The 15,567-nt window shown below is 43.3% G+C and overlaps 1 protein-coding gene across 3 annotated transcripts in view; it reads right to left on the bottom strand.

The window, feature by feature from the left end:
- Positions 1–15,567, bottom strand: part of SPATA6 (spermatogenesis associated 6) — a 61,429-nt gene that overhangs the window by 16,326 nt on the left and 29,536 nt on the right. For all 3 annotated transcript variants that reach the window (XM_029618649.1, XM_029618650.1, XM_029618651.1), the window contains one exon: positions 11,328–11,494. In XM_029618649.1, coding sequence (XP_029474509.1) covers positions 11,328–11,494 — 167 coding nt within the window. The remainder of the gene's footprint in view (positions 1–11,327; positions 11,495–15,567) is intronic.

The following is a 15,567-nucleotide window of genomic DNA, read 5'->3' as shown; positions in this document are numbered from 1 at the left end:
AAGATCCCTCCCAGATCGCTCCTTAATTGGAGCGGACTGGTAGGGAACTGAGAAAGATCTACCTGCGTCGCCGTACGTATTTTTTTTAAGATCCCCTCCGGTTGCGCGCGAGCCGATTATAAAAACAGGCACACATATGCGCGCGGATATCGTATTTTAGAACACACGCGTGCCGATGCACGCCTGTTTTAAAATACCCACATCCATGGGTACGCGCCGGGAACCGTGCGCACATGGATGCCTGTGCATTTTTTTTTTTTTTTTTTTTAAATCGACCCCACAATGATTACTTCAAAAAAACCATACATAGTTTCGAAATATATTATATACGGCAGCTTGCTCTCTTGATCAACAAACACTCATGGAACAATTCAAAAATGCACAGTTCAAAATGAACTGCAGTAGGGCAGCTCTCTCTGATAACTGCCGAAACAAACACTCAAGCAGGAATTCAAAAAGGCACAGATCAAAATATACTGCAATAAAGGCCACTTGCTCCGTAACTTCCAAAACAAACTGGTCCTAGTTGGTGTCCATGCTTTGCAGCTGTGATTCCTCAGGCAATCCTACTTCCCTCTGTCCATGGTTGCAGCTCTGTCTTTCCAGCTAGAACAGCCCATGCCCCTTCCTCTGTGTCCATTCAAATGGTGCCCTCGCTGTTATCTCAAGTGAGGTCAGAGTCTCCGCCCACCCTTCTCTCACAGACCCCACCCTCACAGTCCCATAATTCCCTGGGTGCGTTAGTCTTCTCTGGAAATGACGTTTCTACAGCTTTTCTCACTGCTCTGCGGTTTCTCCTGACAGCCTTTCTCGATGCTTCTCGTCTGGGGCAACCTGGCTCTCTTGTCCTCACTACTGAGTTTCTACCAGGTATGCTTTCTATATCGCGCCCTGATCTGTATGAGAGGCTAAGGTCCTCATCTTGCAGTGGATCTTTAACACCTTCCTTTTAGAGCTCTATACTCGTCTGTGCGGAGGGCCCCAACTCAACACAATAATAATAACCTGCGGTTACTAAGAAACCATGACTTCTAGCAATCTGCAAATCTCTTTAAAAGAGGTATGCCATCCAGTTTGGTGAACCCATGAAAAATCCATATGTACTGCAAGATCTCTGGCATGAAGTCAGTATGAACTTTATTGGATCAAGGTTGAATTTTCCTCAAGATCCGCAGGAAACGTTTTGATGGATTTTTCCTGGCTGATCTCCAGAAAATCCATATTGCAAATCAAATCTGAACCAGGCTGAAATTCATTTCATTTAAGGTCACCATTGAATAGTTTTCCCACCCCTCATGATGGTTTGTTGTCCCAAATATATCTTCTGTAATGGTATCTAACTGGAATGTGGAAGAAGTCTAAGGGAAAACTAGAACCAGGTGAATTTCAGCCTGGTTCTAGTTTGTCAGAATTGTCTGATTTTCCCCCAAAACATTCAACCAGATTTCAATAAAACTCACAGCAATCACCACTAAATCTGGCTACTGCAATACTCTCAAATTGGGAGAATAAGCTGGAACTCTGATAGAGATTTGCTAATTCAAAAGTTTCACATTGGACTTTTTTGAAAAGAAAGGTTCACCAACCCCACTGGCAAATTTCTCGTCAGTTGGCCAAACATGTTTGCAAATGTTTTTTGCACGAATTTAATCCAATGCAGTATAGTTTTGTAAATTGTCTTTCATAATAACAGTATCCTCAAACCCATTGTGATCTGGGGGGGAATCCACTGAGAAGGCCTAGGCGCAGGCTGAAATCTCAGCTTGCATAGCACTAGCCTGCAATGATCATCACGACCTCTGACCAGGCCCTTCTTAAAGCCCAGGCTTCAAGGCCTGGTCCTGACGCTGGGAACTAGGCCTGACGCTGAGGCCTCGGCTCCAGCCTAGGCCCAGATCCAGGCCCAAAACCCGGCCCAGTCTGGAGACTGTGTCATGACGCCTAGGCCTCGGCCCAGAGCCAGGACCAATGCTGGGGCCTGACCTGGAGTCCGAGTCTCAGTGCTGGGCCTCAGCACAGAACCAGGCCCAATGCCAGCATCCGACCCGTTCTCTGAGGACTGGAGTACTACAGTCAGGCTTTTTATCATTATTGGTGAGAATATTATCCATTACTTCATGGGAGAAAGAAGAAAAGTGACTGCCGTTGAGAAGAATAAAATGTTGCTTTCCCCACATTTCTGTGATGCAAGCACATATCATGACATATAGGAGCTCCTACTGGAAGTAAATCTTCAGTTTGTATTCATGGAGTAGCCTAGTGGTTAGAGCAGCAGGCTACAAAGCAAGGAGACCAGCGTTTAAATCACTCTGCTGTTCCTTGTGACCTTGAGCAAGTCATTTTACCCCTGCACTGCCTCAGGCACAAACTTAAAGTTGAATTTTAAAAGCCCGGCGCACGCCAAAACTAGGGGGATGTGCTCACAAGTTGGGCCGGCATGCGTCGAGCGGAGTGTGGACTGTTTCATTTTTGGGAGTGATATTTTTTAGGTTAAGCCTGCCCCCATCACAGAATCCGTGTCCCTAACACTGCAATAAGTTGATCGGTGCTCAGCAGTGCCTGGAAGGTGATTCTCCTTTGAAAGGGAGGTTTACAATTATTTTTAATACTATCATTCCAGTGACTTCAGAGCTGGTGCTTGCAAAAAAAAAAAAAAAAAGTCCTATTGAAATCTGACAGGCACGACACGTCCGTCTCAAACCACCACCAATTCTGCACCTCCACCCCACTGCATTTAAAAGTATTATTTCCAAGCATCGTGTTTCTTTTCATGTTTAATCTTGAAACTGCTTGGATTTTATTCAGCATCAAACCATCCACTAGTCTGCACTGTGGCATAAGAAATCTCAGCATTTCACCCCAGAAAGCAAGGTGGAAAAGAAATCAAAACCTTTCAGTATTATTAAGGAAGCATCAACGCCTCTCTTGCAATTTAGGTTGCCAATGCATCCTTACCGTGTACTTTGGGGGATGGGTTAATGAATGGCAAAGGCTTAAAGCCCCGGCATTCATAATTATCATCATAATAATGGAGCCAGTCACACCTGCAAGGGAACCATACCCGATGCCCAAAAGTTCATAATCTAAACTTGAAACCGTGGTGTAAGGCAGTCGCCGTTCCTGGAAATATTTTTAGCAGAGCCCCAGCAGTAAGTAAAGGGCGATTTCCGGTTCTTTACCGTCACTCACCGCGAGATACGTTAAAGGCGCCCGCACCTCTCCTTTCTATTGAAACGCTGCAGGGAAACCCATTTTCCCTGGAAGGACCTGTTTGCCCCCCCCCCCCCCCCCGAGGGGCAAAGTAAACTTCTTCGCCTGTATTCGTTGTCATACTTTCAATTTTCCCCGGCCGCGGCAAACCTTCTCCAGTCCCATCAGTTTAAATTGTTTATCGATCCCCATGGATTGTATAAACACTTTGGAATTATTGCTCAGTGACCTGCAAAAAGCCAAATCAATCAGGGAGCGTCTCATAATTCATCGCCAAGCTGCTCTGGCAAGCAGGATCAGTCGAACACAACTGTTCCCCTCCCTCTCTCCCTCCACACACGCACGCACCCTCCGCCCCCTTCGTCTTTTCTCTTGTAGAAGAGGATCAAAATAATAAATAATTATTATTACAAAAAAAAAGTGAAGTCAGCAAAATAATGCCAGATTCCGCGGACGGAGACGGCCGAAGATTTAACCGCGCAGCACGCGGGTAAATTCCTGTCCAGGGCCCGAGGAAGAAGGACCCCGGCTCCACAGCTTCTCGGCCTGCCCCGAGCAAGACCCGAGGATTAAACTACACAAAAGCGCACTATGGGGGCAACGGCAAGTGAGTGCCGAACTGGCCAGCCCTATTGAACGATCGCAGCAATTCCTATTTTTATCCTTTGCAATCCTATATGTAAGCCTGAAACCTTCTTTCTTCTGACTTTTCTACCAAAGCAATTCAAGACATTTTCTCTCTGCTCTGTCTCTTACCTTGTGGAATAGGCTAATCTGAGATGTCCAAGATGCCCTTAAGATCTAAACTTAAAAACACTTGCATAGTGAGAGCTGTTAGACTGTAGTTACTTCCTATGAATACTTGCACAGGTCATTTCATATGTTTCGTTCCTGCTTTTTGTTCTGTCACATTTTTTAAAATTTTGCTTCTGTTTTTTTTTTTTTTTTAATGAACGAGCATAGCTTCAGTTTTATGCATGTCCAGTAGTAAATGCACACATAGAAACGTTATGCACACGTAGCAATTGAAATAAATGAAAAAACTAATGAATTGTGAACCCGGATCTCTCCTAATTGGTGGACAGGTAGCACATTGAATTTGAAACCTTTTTGTCTTCTTGTATGCCTTATAATATTTTTTATTTATTTTATTTATTTAGCGTTTTTCTATACCGGCATTCATGATTAGAAACCACATCATGCCGGTTTACATAAAACAAGGGGTGAGAACAAGAAACGAAAAAACAAGTGCAAGGAGAACAAAAGTTACATTACAACAGGGTCTTAAAACTGGGAAGAGAAATTAATATTCATTTTTTAATCCTCAGTATTGTTCTCAAGTATTTCTTGAATGTAATTAAACATGAAAAAATTATAAAATAAAAAAAAACTAAACTAAAAAACCAATCTATTCTGACTAGCCTATCCTGAGCCTTAAGCATCAGTTCTGAACAGTTCATTTCACTTAATCATGTGACTTTGTGCCCGTTCTATATTATACTCCGGAGGAATGCCTTATAAGAATCAAAGTAATCATAATAATAATATTTTATTCTAATGGACAGCCCAAACTAGGCAGTGGATGTTTATCATGCTTAAAGCAGTCATTGCAAAATATAAATAATAATGATAATAAAGCAAGGCAGAAGTAATATTAGTGAATGAGCCTGATCTTGACTTCACTTTATGAAGCATAGATCTTTCCTGTCTTTCTGTATTATTTTTTACAGTAGTCCAGAAAATTGTCATATGTAGAAATCACTCATTGGCCTGAAAAAAATACGAAAACTCTCCTGCCTCTACTGTTCCACATCTGCTTGGAAGATTAAACTTCTACAAACAAGCTGATATTAATCTGAAACCAGATAGAAAACCAGATTTTTTTCCCCAGTAGATCTGGAAAAAACCTGATGCAGATGTACCAAAATTGGAAAAATCTGGTGGCTACGAGAAGTCCAATAAAGCCCACTTAAGATTTTCCAAAGATCTGAAGCAAATGTCTCCAAAATGTGATACAAACCTGACTCAAACTTGTGAGCACATTTGAAATTCATTCGCACTTGTAGAATTTTCAGATTTATTTTATGTGGAATTAAGGATCAGCAAACACGCCGAGGGTAAGACCTTTTAATTGGATTAACTTAATACATCTGTGATGAGCTTTCAAGAGTTATCCACTCTTCATCAGAGCAGCCAAGAAACATCACTCTTATACTGATTTATATTCACAGATAATCCACACATTTTCTGTCAAGCCTGTATTTTGAAAGATGCACACAGCTCTATTGGAGGTAAATGGACATTTTAATTTTGATTTCTTTAATTTGTATTTAAAATTTCTTATGAACTGCGTCCCTGACTCTGCAAAGTCTGATTATTTGTTCGCAGCAGACTGAACATTGGCAGACTGGAGCATGAGCAAAAATACATAGCAAAGGTTTCAACTTTGCTATGTATTTCAACTGAGATTTGTGCAATGTTCTCTCCACCTAGCTTGATGTTACCTAGGTAGAGTGTCCATCAAGCTAAGTGGAGAGAACCTTGCACAAATCTCATCTTTCGGTGAGTTTCCTCACTCCGAAGGTCATCAAATCTTCACAAGAGACCACTGTTCTGTTCGTACGTCTCACATTGCATGTCAAAGTAGCCCCTAACCCCCTACACTAATACCTAAACCTCACCTCGAGTTACTAGGTGGGCCACCCATAGGGATTCAAATACCTATCTAGGGAGAGGGCAGCATGACTAGGCTTTCTCTCTCTCTCTCTCTCCACCCCCCCCCCCCTGTCATTGTAAGCAGGAAATACAACTTATCACAAAGTCTGAATGTTTGCAATTTGTGCTAACTTAGCTCTTCGCATAGGTGATTATTGCAATAAACTGTCTTTTAGCATAAACCATGCCTCTTTTGCTATCGCATGCGATACTTATTGCATTTTGATAAATCCAGGGCTACGTTAGATACTTTACTTTGATGCGGCTCCAGTACTGCTCTCTGCATCAAAGGCAGGGGGGGAGGAAATTGGAACCAAAAAGTTACCATAAGGGCCAAGAGTAACAGATAAGTATGAGAAAAATAAGTGTGAAAGCTTGCTGGGCAGTCTGGCTGGGCCATTTGGTCTTCTTCTGCCGTCATTTCTATGTTTCTATGCGTACATTCTGCCTGCATAGTAAAATAGTAAATGACGGCAGATAAAGATGCAAATGGCCCATCCAGTCTGCCCAGTAAGTTGTTTAGGGTTGTAACTGCCATTCATATGCTATTTTTAGACACAATGCCCCCGTGTGGAATGGGAGATTATCCGTCTGGTTCCATCTCCACGTTGCTGTACGCAGTTTCTACTTCCCTGTCCATTATGGGGGCAATGAAGACTGTCCACACAAGTGCAAAGTGCACGAGTTCATTTTGCCTGTAGATTTTTTACACTGACTTTCAAAGTGAAATATGCGTGTGTACTTTCCCTTTGAACATTATGCAAGAAAAACTACTCACACACATTTACACATGCTAATTTGGTTTTCCAAGAAAATAAAATACATACACACTTTTGAAAATTCAAAATTATGCGCACAAGTGCACACCGCTGGCATCTCTAGGCAGAAGTATTTGGGGGAAGTGACGGGGAGAAAGCTATAGTGACATTTTTCCATACACCAGGCCTTCCCCCCACAGCATGGCCCCCAGCCTTTAAATTGAGATACAATGAGAAAAAAAATCCCAAGGGCCTTCTGTGCATTTTTATAAACCCCGGCCAGTTTCAACCTCCAGGTAAATCTGTCTTTAAAATTCAGCCAAAGCCTCATTCAACCAATTATTGTATACAGATATCAGAGTGAAATTTGGAGTCTACACAGGAAAGGACAGAATCTCATCGGCATCCACATAAATTCCCCCAATAACGGACATAGGAAGTTGACTCTTACATCCCATCATAGAAAAAAAAAATACTCAAATTTTGTTGACACTTCAGTAACAGCCAAACAAAAACACATAAACACCTTCCCCTGCCAGGTTACTTTACTTTGTAAAGTAACATAATACCCTTCCAAAGAAGAGACAGAATCATACAGCAGTAATTCCAAGGATTCAAACCTTGAAAAGGCAGCACTGTAAATATTACACCAGGCCCTATAACACCAGTACATCTTCTATTGGGGAAACAAAAACTAACAGACCTACTACAGAGCTCTACAAAGGAACTACATGCTAACAGCATCCCTCACCTTGCTCACACACTCATAAGAGCATAAGAACACAAGATGTGCCATATTGGGCCAGACCAAAGGGCCATCAAGCCCAGTATCCTGTTTCCAACAGTGGCCAATCCAGGTCACAAGTACCTGGCAGGATCCCAAGGGGTAGAGAGATTCCAAGCTGCTTATCCCAAGAATAAATTAACTCTACCATAATAATGGTTAATGGACTTTTCCTCCGGGAACTTGTCCAAACCGTTTTTAAATGCAGCTGCACTAATAGCTTTCACCACATCCTCTAGCATGAGTAAAAAAAATATTCTCTCTTATTAGTTTAAATGTGTGCCCTAGTTTTTGTACTCTTTGAAAGAGTAAACAATAGATTAATGTTTCTTGTTACACTCCACTCATTATTTTATAAACCTCTATCATAGCTCTCCTCAGCCGTCTCCTCTCCAAGCTTAAAAGTCCTAACCTCTTTGGTCTTTCCTCTTTGGGAAATCATTCCATCCTCTTTATCATTTTGGTCACCCTTCTCTGTACCTTTTCTAATTCTGCTACATCTTTTTTGAGATGTGGTCACCAGAACTGCACACAATACTCAAGACGAGGTCGCATCATGGAGCAATACAGAGACATTATGATATTCTCTGTTTTATTCTCCATTCCTTTCCTAATAATCCTGAGCATTCTCTTTGCTTTCTTGGCTGCTGCTGCACACTGAGCAGAAGATTTCAATGTATTTTCAACGATGACACCTCGATCCTTTTCCTGAATGGTGACTCCTTATGTGGAACCTTGCATTGTGTAGCCATAATTTGGGTTACTCTTCCCTAAGTGCATCACTTTGCACTTGTCCACATTAAATTTCATTTTCTATTTGCATGCTTAGTCTTCCAGTTTTACAAATTTGATCATAAGAACATAAGAAATTGCTATACTGGGTCCGACCAAGGGACCATCAAGCTCAGCATCCTGTTTCCAACAGAGGCCAAACCAGGCCACAAGTACCTGGCAAGTACTCAAACGCTAAGTAGATCCCATGCTATTGATGCAATTAATAGCAATGGCTATTCCCTAAGTAAACTTGATTAATAGCCGTTAATGGACTTCTCCTCCAAGAACTTCTCCAAACCTTTTTTAAACCCAGCTACACTAAGGGGTCGATGTTAAAAGGAGCTCGCGTGTTCACGTGCGCACAGTACCCAGCACGTGCATGTTATAAAATTCGATGGCCACAGGCACATGTGTGCTGGATTTAAAAAACCGTGCACGCATGTGTGAGCAGCCTGCGTCTCGTGTGCGCAGGGTGGGAATTTTGTAACCTACGCGCAGCGATGCAATCGGCCTTTTAACCAGTTTCCTCCCAGTCTGCTCCAATTAAGGAGCAGACTGGGAGGGACCTTCCCTAACTCCCTACCTAACCTTCTTCCCCTTTTCCCTCTCTACCCTGATCCCTACCTACCTACCACCCTATTTCTTTTGTTCAGTAACTTACCTGCTCTGATGAGCAGAAGAAAGTTATGTGCTCCCCCGTGATAGCGTCAAATGGCACTGTCCCGACCCAGACCCTGTCCAGACCCTGCCCGCCCCCCGCCCCAGACCCTGCCCCCCGGCCCACCCCTTTGGAGAGGCCAGGCACTTTGGCGTGTAACTGGAGTATCTCGCGTGGCCGGGCCCTTCTGATAATGCACACAGTGTGGGCAAGGCCCGGCCACACGCGTAACCCCCGTTATTTATGCGCATGGGCCTTTTAAAATTGGGCTATAACTACACTAACCACATCCTCTGGCAACAAATTCTAGAGCTTAATTGTGCATTGAGTGAAAAATAATTTTCTCCGATTAGTTTTAAATGTGCTACTTGCTAACTTCATGGAATGCCCCCTAGTCCTTCTAGGGGGCATTCCATCTACTTGTTCAAGACCTCTCATGATCTTAAAGACCTCTATCATATCCCCCTCAGCCGTCTCTTCTCCAAGCTGAACAGCCCTAACCTCTTCATCCTTTCCTCATAGGGGAGCTGTTCCATCCCCTTTATCATTTTGGTTGCCCTTCTCTGTACCTTCTCCATCGCAACTATATCTTTTTAGAGATGCAGCGAGCAGAATTGTACACAGTATTCAAGGTGTTGTCTCACCATGGAGCTATACAGAGGCATTATGACATTTTCCGTTTTATTAATCATTCTCTTCCTAATAATTCACCTCACTCATTGCTCCCATTTCTAGGTCATTTATAAATGTATTAAAAAGCAGAGGTCCCAGAACAGATCCCTGGGGCACTCCACTATTCACCTTTTTCCACTGGGAAAATTTACCATTTAGCCCTGCTCTCTGTATTCTATCATTTAACCAGTTGGCAACCAACAATAATCCACTGCCCTCTATCGCATGGCATTTTAATTTCCTAAGAAGTCTTTCATGAGGGACTTTGTCAAATGCTTTTTGGAAATCCAGATACACTGTATTAACTAACTCACCTTTATCCGTGTTTATCTACGCTCTTAAAAAAATGTAGCAAATTGGTGAGGCAAAACTTCCCTTGGCTAAATCCATGTTGGCTTTGCTCCATTAAACTATGCCTATCTATATGTCCAGCAATTTCGTTCTTTACGATAATTTCTACCATTTTGCCTGGCACAGACGTCAGACTCACTGGTCTGTAGTTTTCTAGATCACCCCTCGAGCCCTTTTTAAAAATTGGCGTTTCATTGGCAACCCTCCAGTCTTCAGGTACCATAGACGAATGTAATGATAGTTTACAAATTACTAATAGCAGGTTCGCAATTTCATTCCTCAGTTCTTTCAGCACTCTGGGATGTACACCATCTGGCTATCTCTCTTACATCTTCCTCAGTGAAGACTGAAGCAAAGAATTCATTTCATCGCTCTGCTATGGCTTTGTCATCCCTAAGGGCCCCTTTTACCCCTTCATCATCTAATGGCCCAACTGGCTCCCTCGCAGGCTTTTTCCTTCGAATGTACCTGAAAAACGTTTTATTATGAGATTTTGCTTCCACAGAAAGCATGGACAGACCCTCACCTAATATAAAATAAAGGACCACAAATTAGTATCAGAAACATGCAAAGAAAAACTGAAATGGCGTCCCCCTCGAAACCAAACGTTGCGAGCAGTGCAGATACTGGAGAAAGAGAAACAGAAATGCATTTCTTTCTGTATTTTACAAGTCACAAACCGAGAAGGAATACACACATCAAGTTTCTAAAAACTGAAATATCTTTTTCTTTTCTACCTTTAAGATATATTAACAAAGTTGCAATAAATGTGCAATGCGTAAAAAACAGCATTTATCATGCGAAAAATGCTTTTTATCGCATGATATATGCTCAGCACTGCAATATTGCATGATATTTTCTATATTGTACAATATTTTCACTAAAAAAGCATGTGTTTAAATGAGCTGCTTTATATGCATAACTTTACAAATCCACGCAAAGCAACTCATAAATATCTAAATTTATGTAAATAAAACAACGTGGCTTGTCTCAAATAACGTAAGCCTTTGTTATTTTCTGAAAAGTTAGCTAACTTTTCCTGGAAGGCGTTCCAATGTCTCTGGGGTTGCTTCTTAATTGGACAGCGGTGGTCCTAAAGCACTCCCCCCCCCCCAAGATGTCAAAGCCCCCAGCAAGGGTCTTGTGGGACCCCTGCCCACCACCCCCCAACCCAATATTTCTGGAGGCAGCCCAAAAGTAAAAAAAAAAAAAGTAAAAATTAAAGTTCTAAGTAGCAGATAAAAGCCCTGTTTTTAGGCTTTGAAAATGACCATCTATGCATCACCAGGCATGTGCTATACAAGTTCTGATAATAAAAATCACGATGATAGCTGCCATAATAATGCCCCATCTATACACAGAAACGATTCTGTCCCAGGACGTGATGCAAATGAATCAGTGTTACCTTTCCCTGAGAGAGCATCGGCTCGGCGCAGGAGTTTGGGAGCCCTTCTGCACAGGACGGGTCATTAGCAGCCCAGCAGAACGAAACTGCCTGCCAGCTGGCTCCGAGATCAGGTGCTCAGCAAAGCTCGAGACGTCAAGGTCACCCTCAGGAGGTGCGCTCATAATCTGTAAACAAACACCAAGCACAAACAGTTCTTAAAGCCAAGGATATGCAGAATTTCTTTCTTTAATGCCCCCCGAGCACCCTACAGTGGGGCTGGCGTGCACACAAAACAAAGCACAGACGTGACCAAAAATGAATTTCCAAAATACGCGATAACCGTGTGATTAACTAAACAGGTCTTAATAAGAACACCAAGCAGAACAATGAAGCTGTTTTATTTCTCCCTTCAAGCAGCAGTGTTTTGTATGGAGGCATGCCTTGGGGGCTTTCCGTGACGCTGAAATGATCCAGTAAATTTTTAGCACATTTTGTGAAATGAAAAGGGAAAAAAAAAAAAGTGCTTATGCTCTCACTTTGTCTGTCTATCCGTCCGCCTGTGATACCGACATCAGAGGCGGGGAGCAACGGGTGGGCGAAGAAACCAAGAACGTAAGCAAAAAAGGTGGCTGGTGGGGTTCCTCAGGCTCTGCCAGCTCAAGACGCAGAGGAACCGACAACCGTGCGCCTGGGGCCCTTCTTTCATTACAATTTATTTCGTGCCTTTCTAAATGATGCTGAATTATCACCAAAGCATTGTTAGTATTCAGGTAAAATAAATCCTTTCTCAAAAGAGCTTACAGTCTAGGTGAGTACCTGATTCCATGGGAGCTAAAGTGACTTGCCCAAGGTCAGTGGAAGGCGTGGAATTTGAACCCGGGCTTTCGACCCATTGCTCTAATCTCTAAGCCACTCCTTCTCTAGCCTCTGTTGTGTGACACCTACCCTGAGGTCTTACATCATGCTCTTGATGTTCTCTGAGTGTCATGGACTTTGGTCATGGTTGAGAGAGATATGAGAGGAAGGTTGAGAGATCAGATGGAAGACCCAAGGAGGGAGTTAATACTGGATTGCATTTGGGAATTTCTATCCACATCTACAGGGGGAGGATGAATCTCAATTGGGCAGCCTGGATAGGCCATTTTTGGTCTTTATCTACCATCAATGACTGTTACTACCGTATGCTCTATTGAGTGTCAGCCATGTGAGGGCAGACAAAGGGAAAGCATGGGAAGGGATGGAAAGAGAATATTGAGAGGGGGGAAAAGTGTGGGAGTGGAGAGAGAGATAGGGAGTGGGGAATAGGAAGTGTGTAGGGGAGAGTGAGGAAAGTGCAGGAATTTGGAGAGTGGAGAGAGTGTGAGTGTGTAGGAAGAGACAGTAAGGAGTAATATATAGACACACATACACAGACAAAGCAAATGTAAGAGATGCATACACCTCTCCATAGCAGCTGTAACAACCTCCCATTCCATAACAACTGTTCCATGTGTGTGTGTGTGTGTGTCTTTTACACACACACACACACACACACACGGAACAACTATAACACAATAATAGTATCAAGCCAAATTCTTTTTGTTTCATAAAATTCATCTTTTTAAGTTGTCATACAGTTCTAAACTTTTTTCTAAATCTAACTTTCAAACATGAAAGCAAATTTTGCACATTTTTTGGTCTAATCCCCCAACTGAAATGACTCTAAAAGAGTTGTATGAGCTTGCCATGGGTTTCCATTGTTGGCAGAACATTATAGAAATTTTTTGCAAGTAAATTCCTCTTTTCCTCTAAGTGCAGACTATGTATTGACGCAAAGAATAAGAACCGAAAGTCAAGCATTACTTATCAGAGGCTATGCTCACCTAATCAAGCTTCCTGCCACCCCACACAAAAAAGAAACACATAGGCAGCTGTAGTCCTAGTAATACTCTCCTAGCTAATTCACCAATCTGAATTTCTGCACCAGGGCCTAGGCCTGGACCGGGCCTGGCACTGGTCTGGGACCAGTGCTGAAGCTTAGGCTCAGGCTGGGCTCCTGTGCTGAGGCCTTGGCTTAGGCCTAGGGATTGCTTCCCCCATTGACGTCAATGGAAAATGAAAACTAGGCCAGGACTGGAACAAAGGCCTAGGCCCCAGCACTGAGACCTAGGACTGGGCCTGACCCAATGTCAGGACGCTCAACCTGTCTAAATCTGTCTGGAGCAGGGAGCTCCTACCTCAGCTCCATTTATCCCCTTCCTATATCCTCCTTGTAAAGGGACAGGAGCAATGCCTAGTCGCTCCTGCCTGGGTCCTGGTGTTTTAAAAATGGCACAGTCTTCCTGAATGATGCACTGAAGTGATATCATTTCAGCGCCTTCCACTCAACAAAATGACCAGGACAGGAGTGATTAGGTATGTGAGTTACCTAGTCCTAACAGTTTGAGATAAGTGGAGGGTCCTGGCCTAGTCGAATGGGATGTAGAATTGTAGGTCATCTGCGTATAAGAAGAAGTTAATTCCTTCTGTCCTGGAAGAGCCAATCAGAGACGATGGAGGCCATTTTTCTTTTTTTTAAAATATACCATGATACAAAAAAATATCCCATAACTTTCTGGTATTTTTGTAGGAGACTACTTCCAGTTTGTTCCATTCAGAACGAATCAAAATGGCCTCATTTTCTTGCATATTTGCCATTCATTAAAAACGAATGAACATCCCTAGTGGCGGATATGTAGAACAGTCTCCTGGTAGAGTTGATGGAGAGAAGAACAGTAACAGCAATTCCAGAAGGCCTGAGAAAGGCACAGAAGATGCGTAGTTGTGAAAGAATGAATGAGAAGACAAGGAACAGCTGTGAACCTACAGCAATGCAACAGGAATTAAATTGAGCAGACTAGATGGGCCTAAAGGGTCCTTATCTGCCGTTATATTTTTCTATCCTTAGATGTAGCTACCCATTTATAATTCCCTCCCCCCAAATTTTCTTGTTCTGCTATCCAGTCCTGCTCTCATCAGAGGATCATCATGCATATTTTCCCATTTTTGTATGCACTTCTTTATATAGAGAGACCAACATCTGCATCGTCTATACAAAAAACAGAGGAGGACACAGCCTTTATTTTTGCCACTAGATGTCCCCATAAGAACAATTCTTAACTCTCAACCAAGGTGTTACATGCTTTCTTCTGCAGTTCCCTTTGTTGATGCAACACTTCTCTTTTTAAAGGTTTACATCACAAGGGCAACATTGAAAAGAGAGTTTAGAAAATGCTGGCAAATGCATTTCTTTGTAAACATTCATAAAGATCACTTGGAAAGATCATTTTCATGAAATTAACAGCAGTTTGAAAAATATGAGGTAATATAGACCAGGGGTGAGGAAACATTAGCTCTGAGGGGCCCCAAACCAGTCGGCTTTTTAGGATACGCCTAATCAATATGCATGAGATAGCTCTGTATGCTCACTTCCTCAATAGTATGCAGCAGGCTGCAAACCAGGGAAGCCAGGGTTCAAATTCTGCTCGCATTCCTTGTGACCTTGGGCAAGTCAATATGTCCTCCATTGCTTCAGGTACAAACTTAGACCTGGATTCATCATTCATTGCTGAATGATGAATCCAACGAAAATGGGGGGCGGGCCTGCGAAAGCCTTCAGCCTTCGCACCACCGCGGTGTGCCAACTGCTGGCTTTCGCACCGTGAAAGGTGGTGCTATTCGGCGCACTACTGCTGACGATAACGGTAACGCTATCGCCGGCAGCGAAAACACCGCCGTCTCTGCCCCCTCCCTGCCCCGACTCCTCCCCTTCCCCTAAGTTGCATGCTATCGCATGAGAAAAGGGCCTTTTCGCGTGGGATAGAGGCTTATCGCGTGCGATAAGCCTTTGATAAATGACCCCATTAGGCCTGGATTCATCATTCATCGCAGAATGATGATTCCAGCGAAAATGGGGGGGGGGGGGGGGCAGGCCTGTGAAAGCCCGCAGCCATCGCACCACCGCGGTGTCTTCGCTGCCGGCTTTTGCACCAAATAGTGCCACCGTGAAAGGTGGTACAATTCGGCGCGCTACTACCAACGATAACGTTGGTAACGTTATCGCCGGCAGTGAAGACACCGTCGACTCGTCCCTCCCCCACCTCCTCCCCTCCCCTCCCCGACTCCTCCCCTCCCCCTAATTAGCATTATATAGCGTGTGAAAAGGCCCTTTTCGCATGTGACATGCCCCCGCGGTCGTTAGGGCCCTAATGCACACGATGAAGCTTTAGTGAATGACCCC

The sequence above is a fragment of the Rhinatrema bivittatum genome, chromosome 10, assembly GCF_901001135.1.
Source record: "Rhinatrema bivittatum chromosome 10, aRhiBiv1.1, whole genome shotgun sequence".
Taxonomy (NCBI): domain Eukaryota; kingdom Metazoa; phylum Chordata; class Amphibia; order Gymnophiona; family Rhinatrematidae; genus Rhinatrema; species Rhinatrema bivittatum.
Note: the sequence above shows the minus strand (reverse complement) of the source record. Positions and strands in the feature narration are given on the sequence as shown.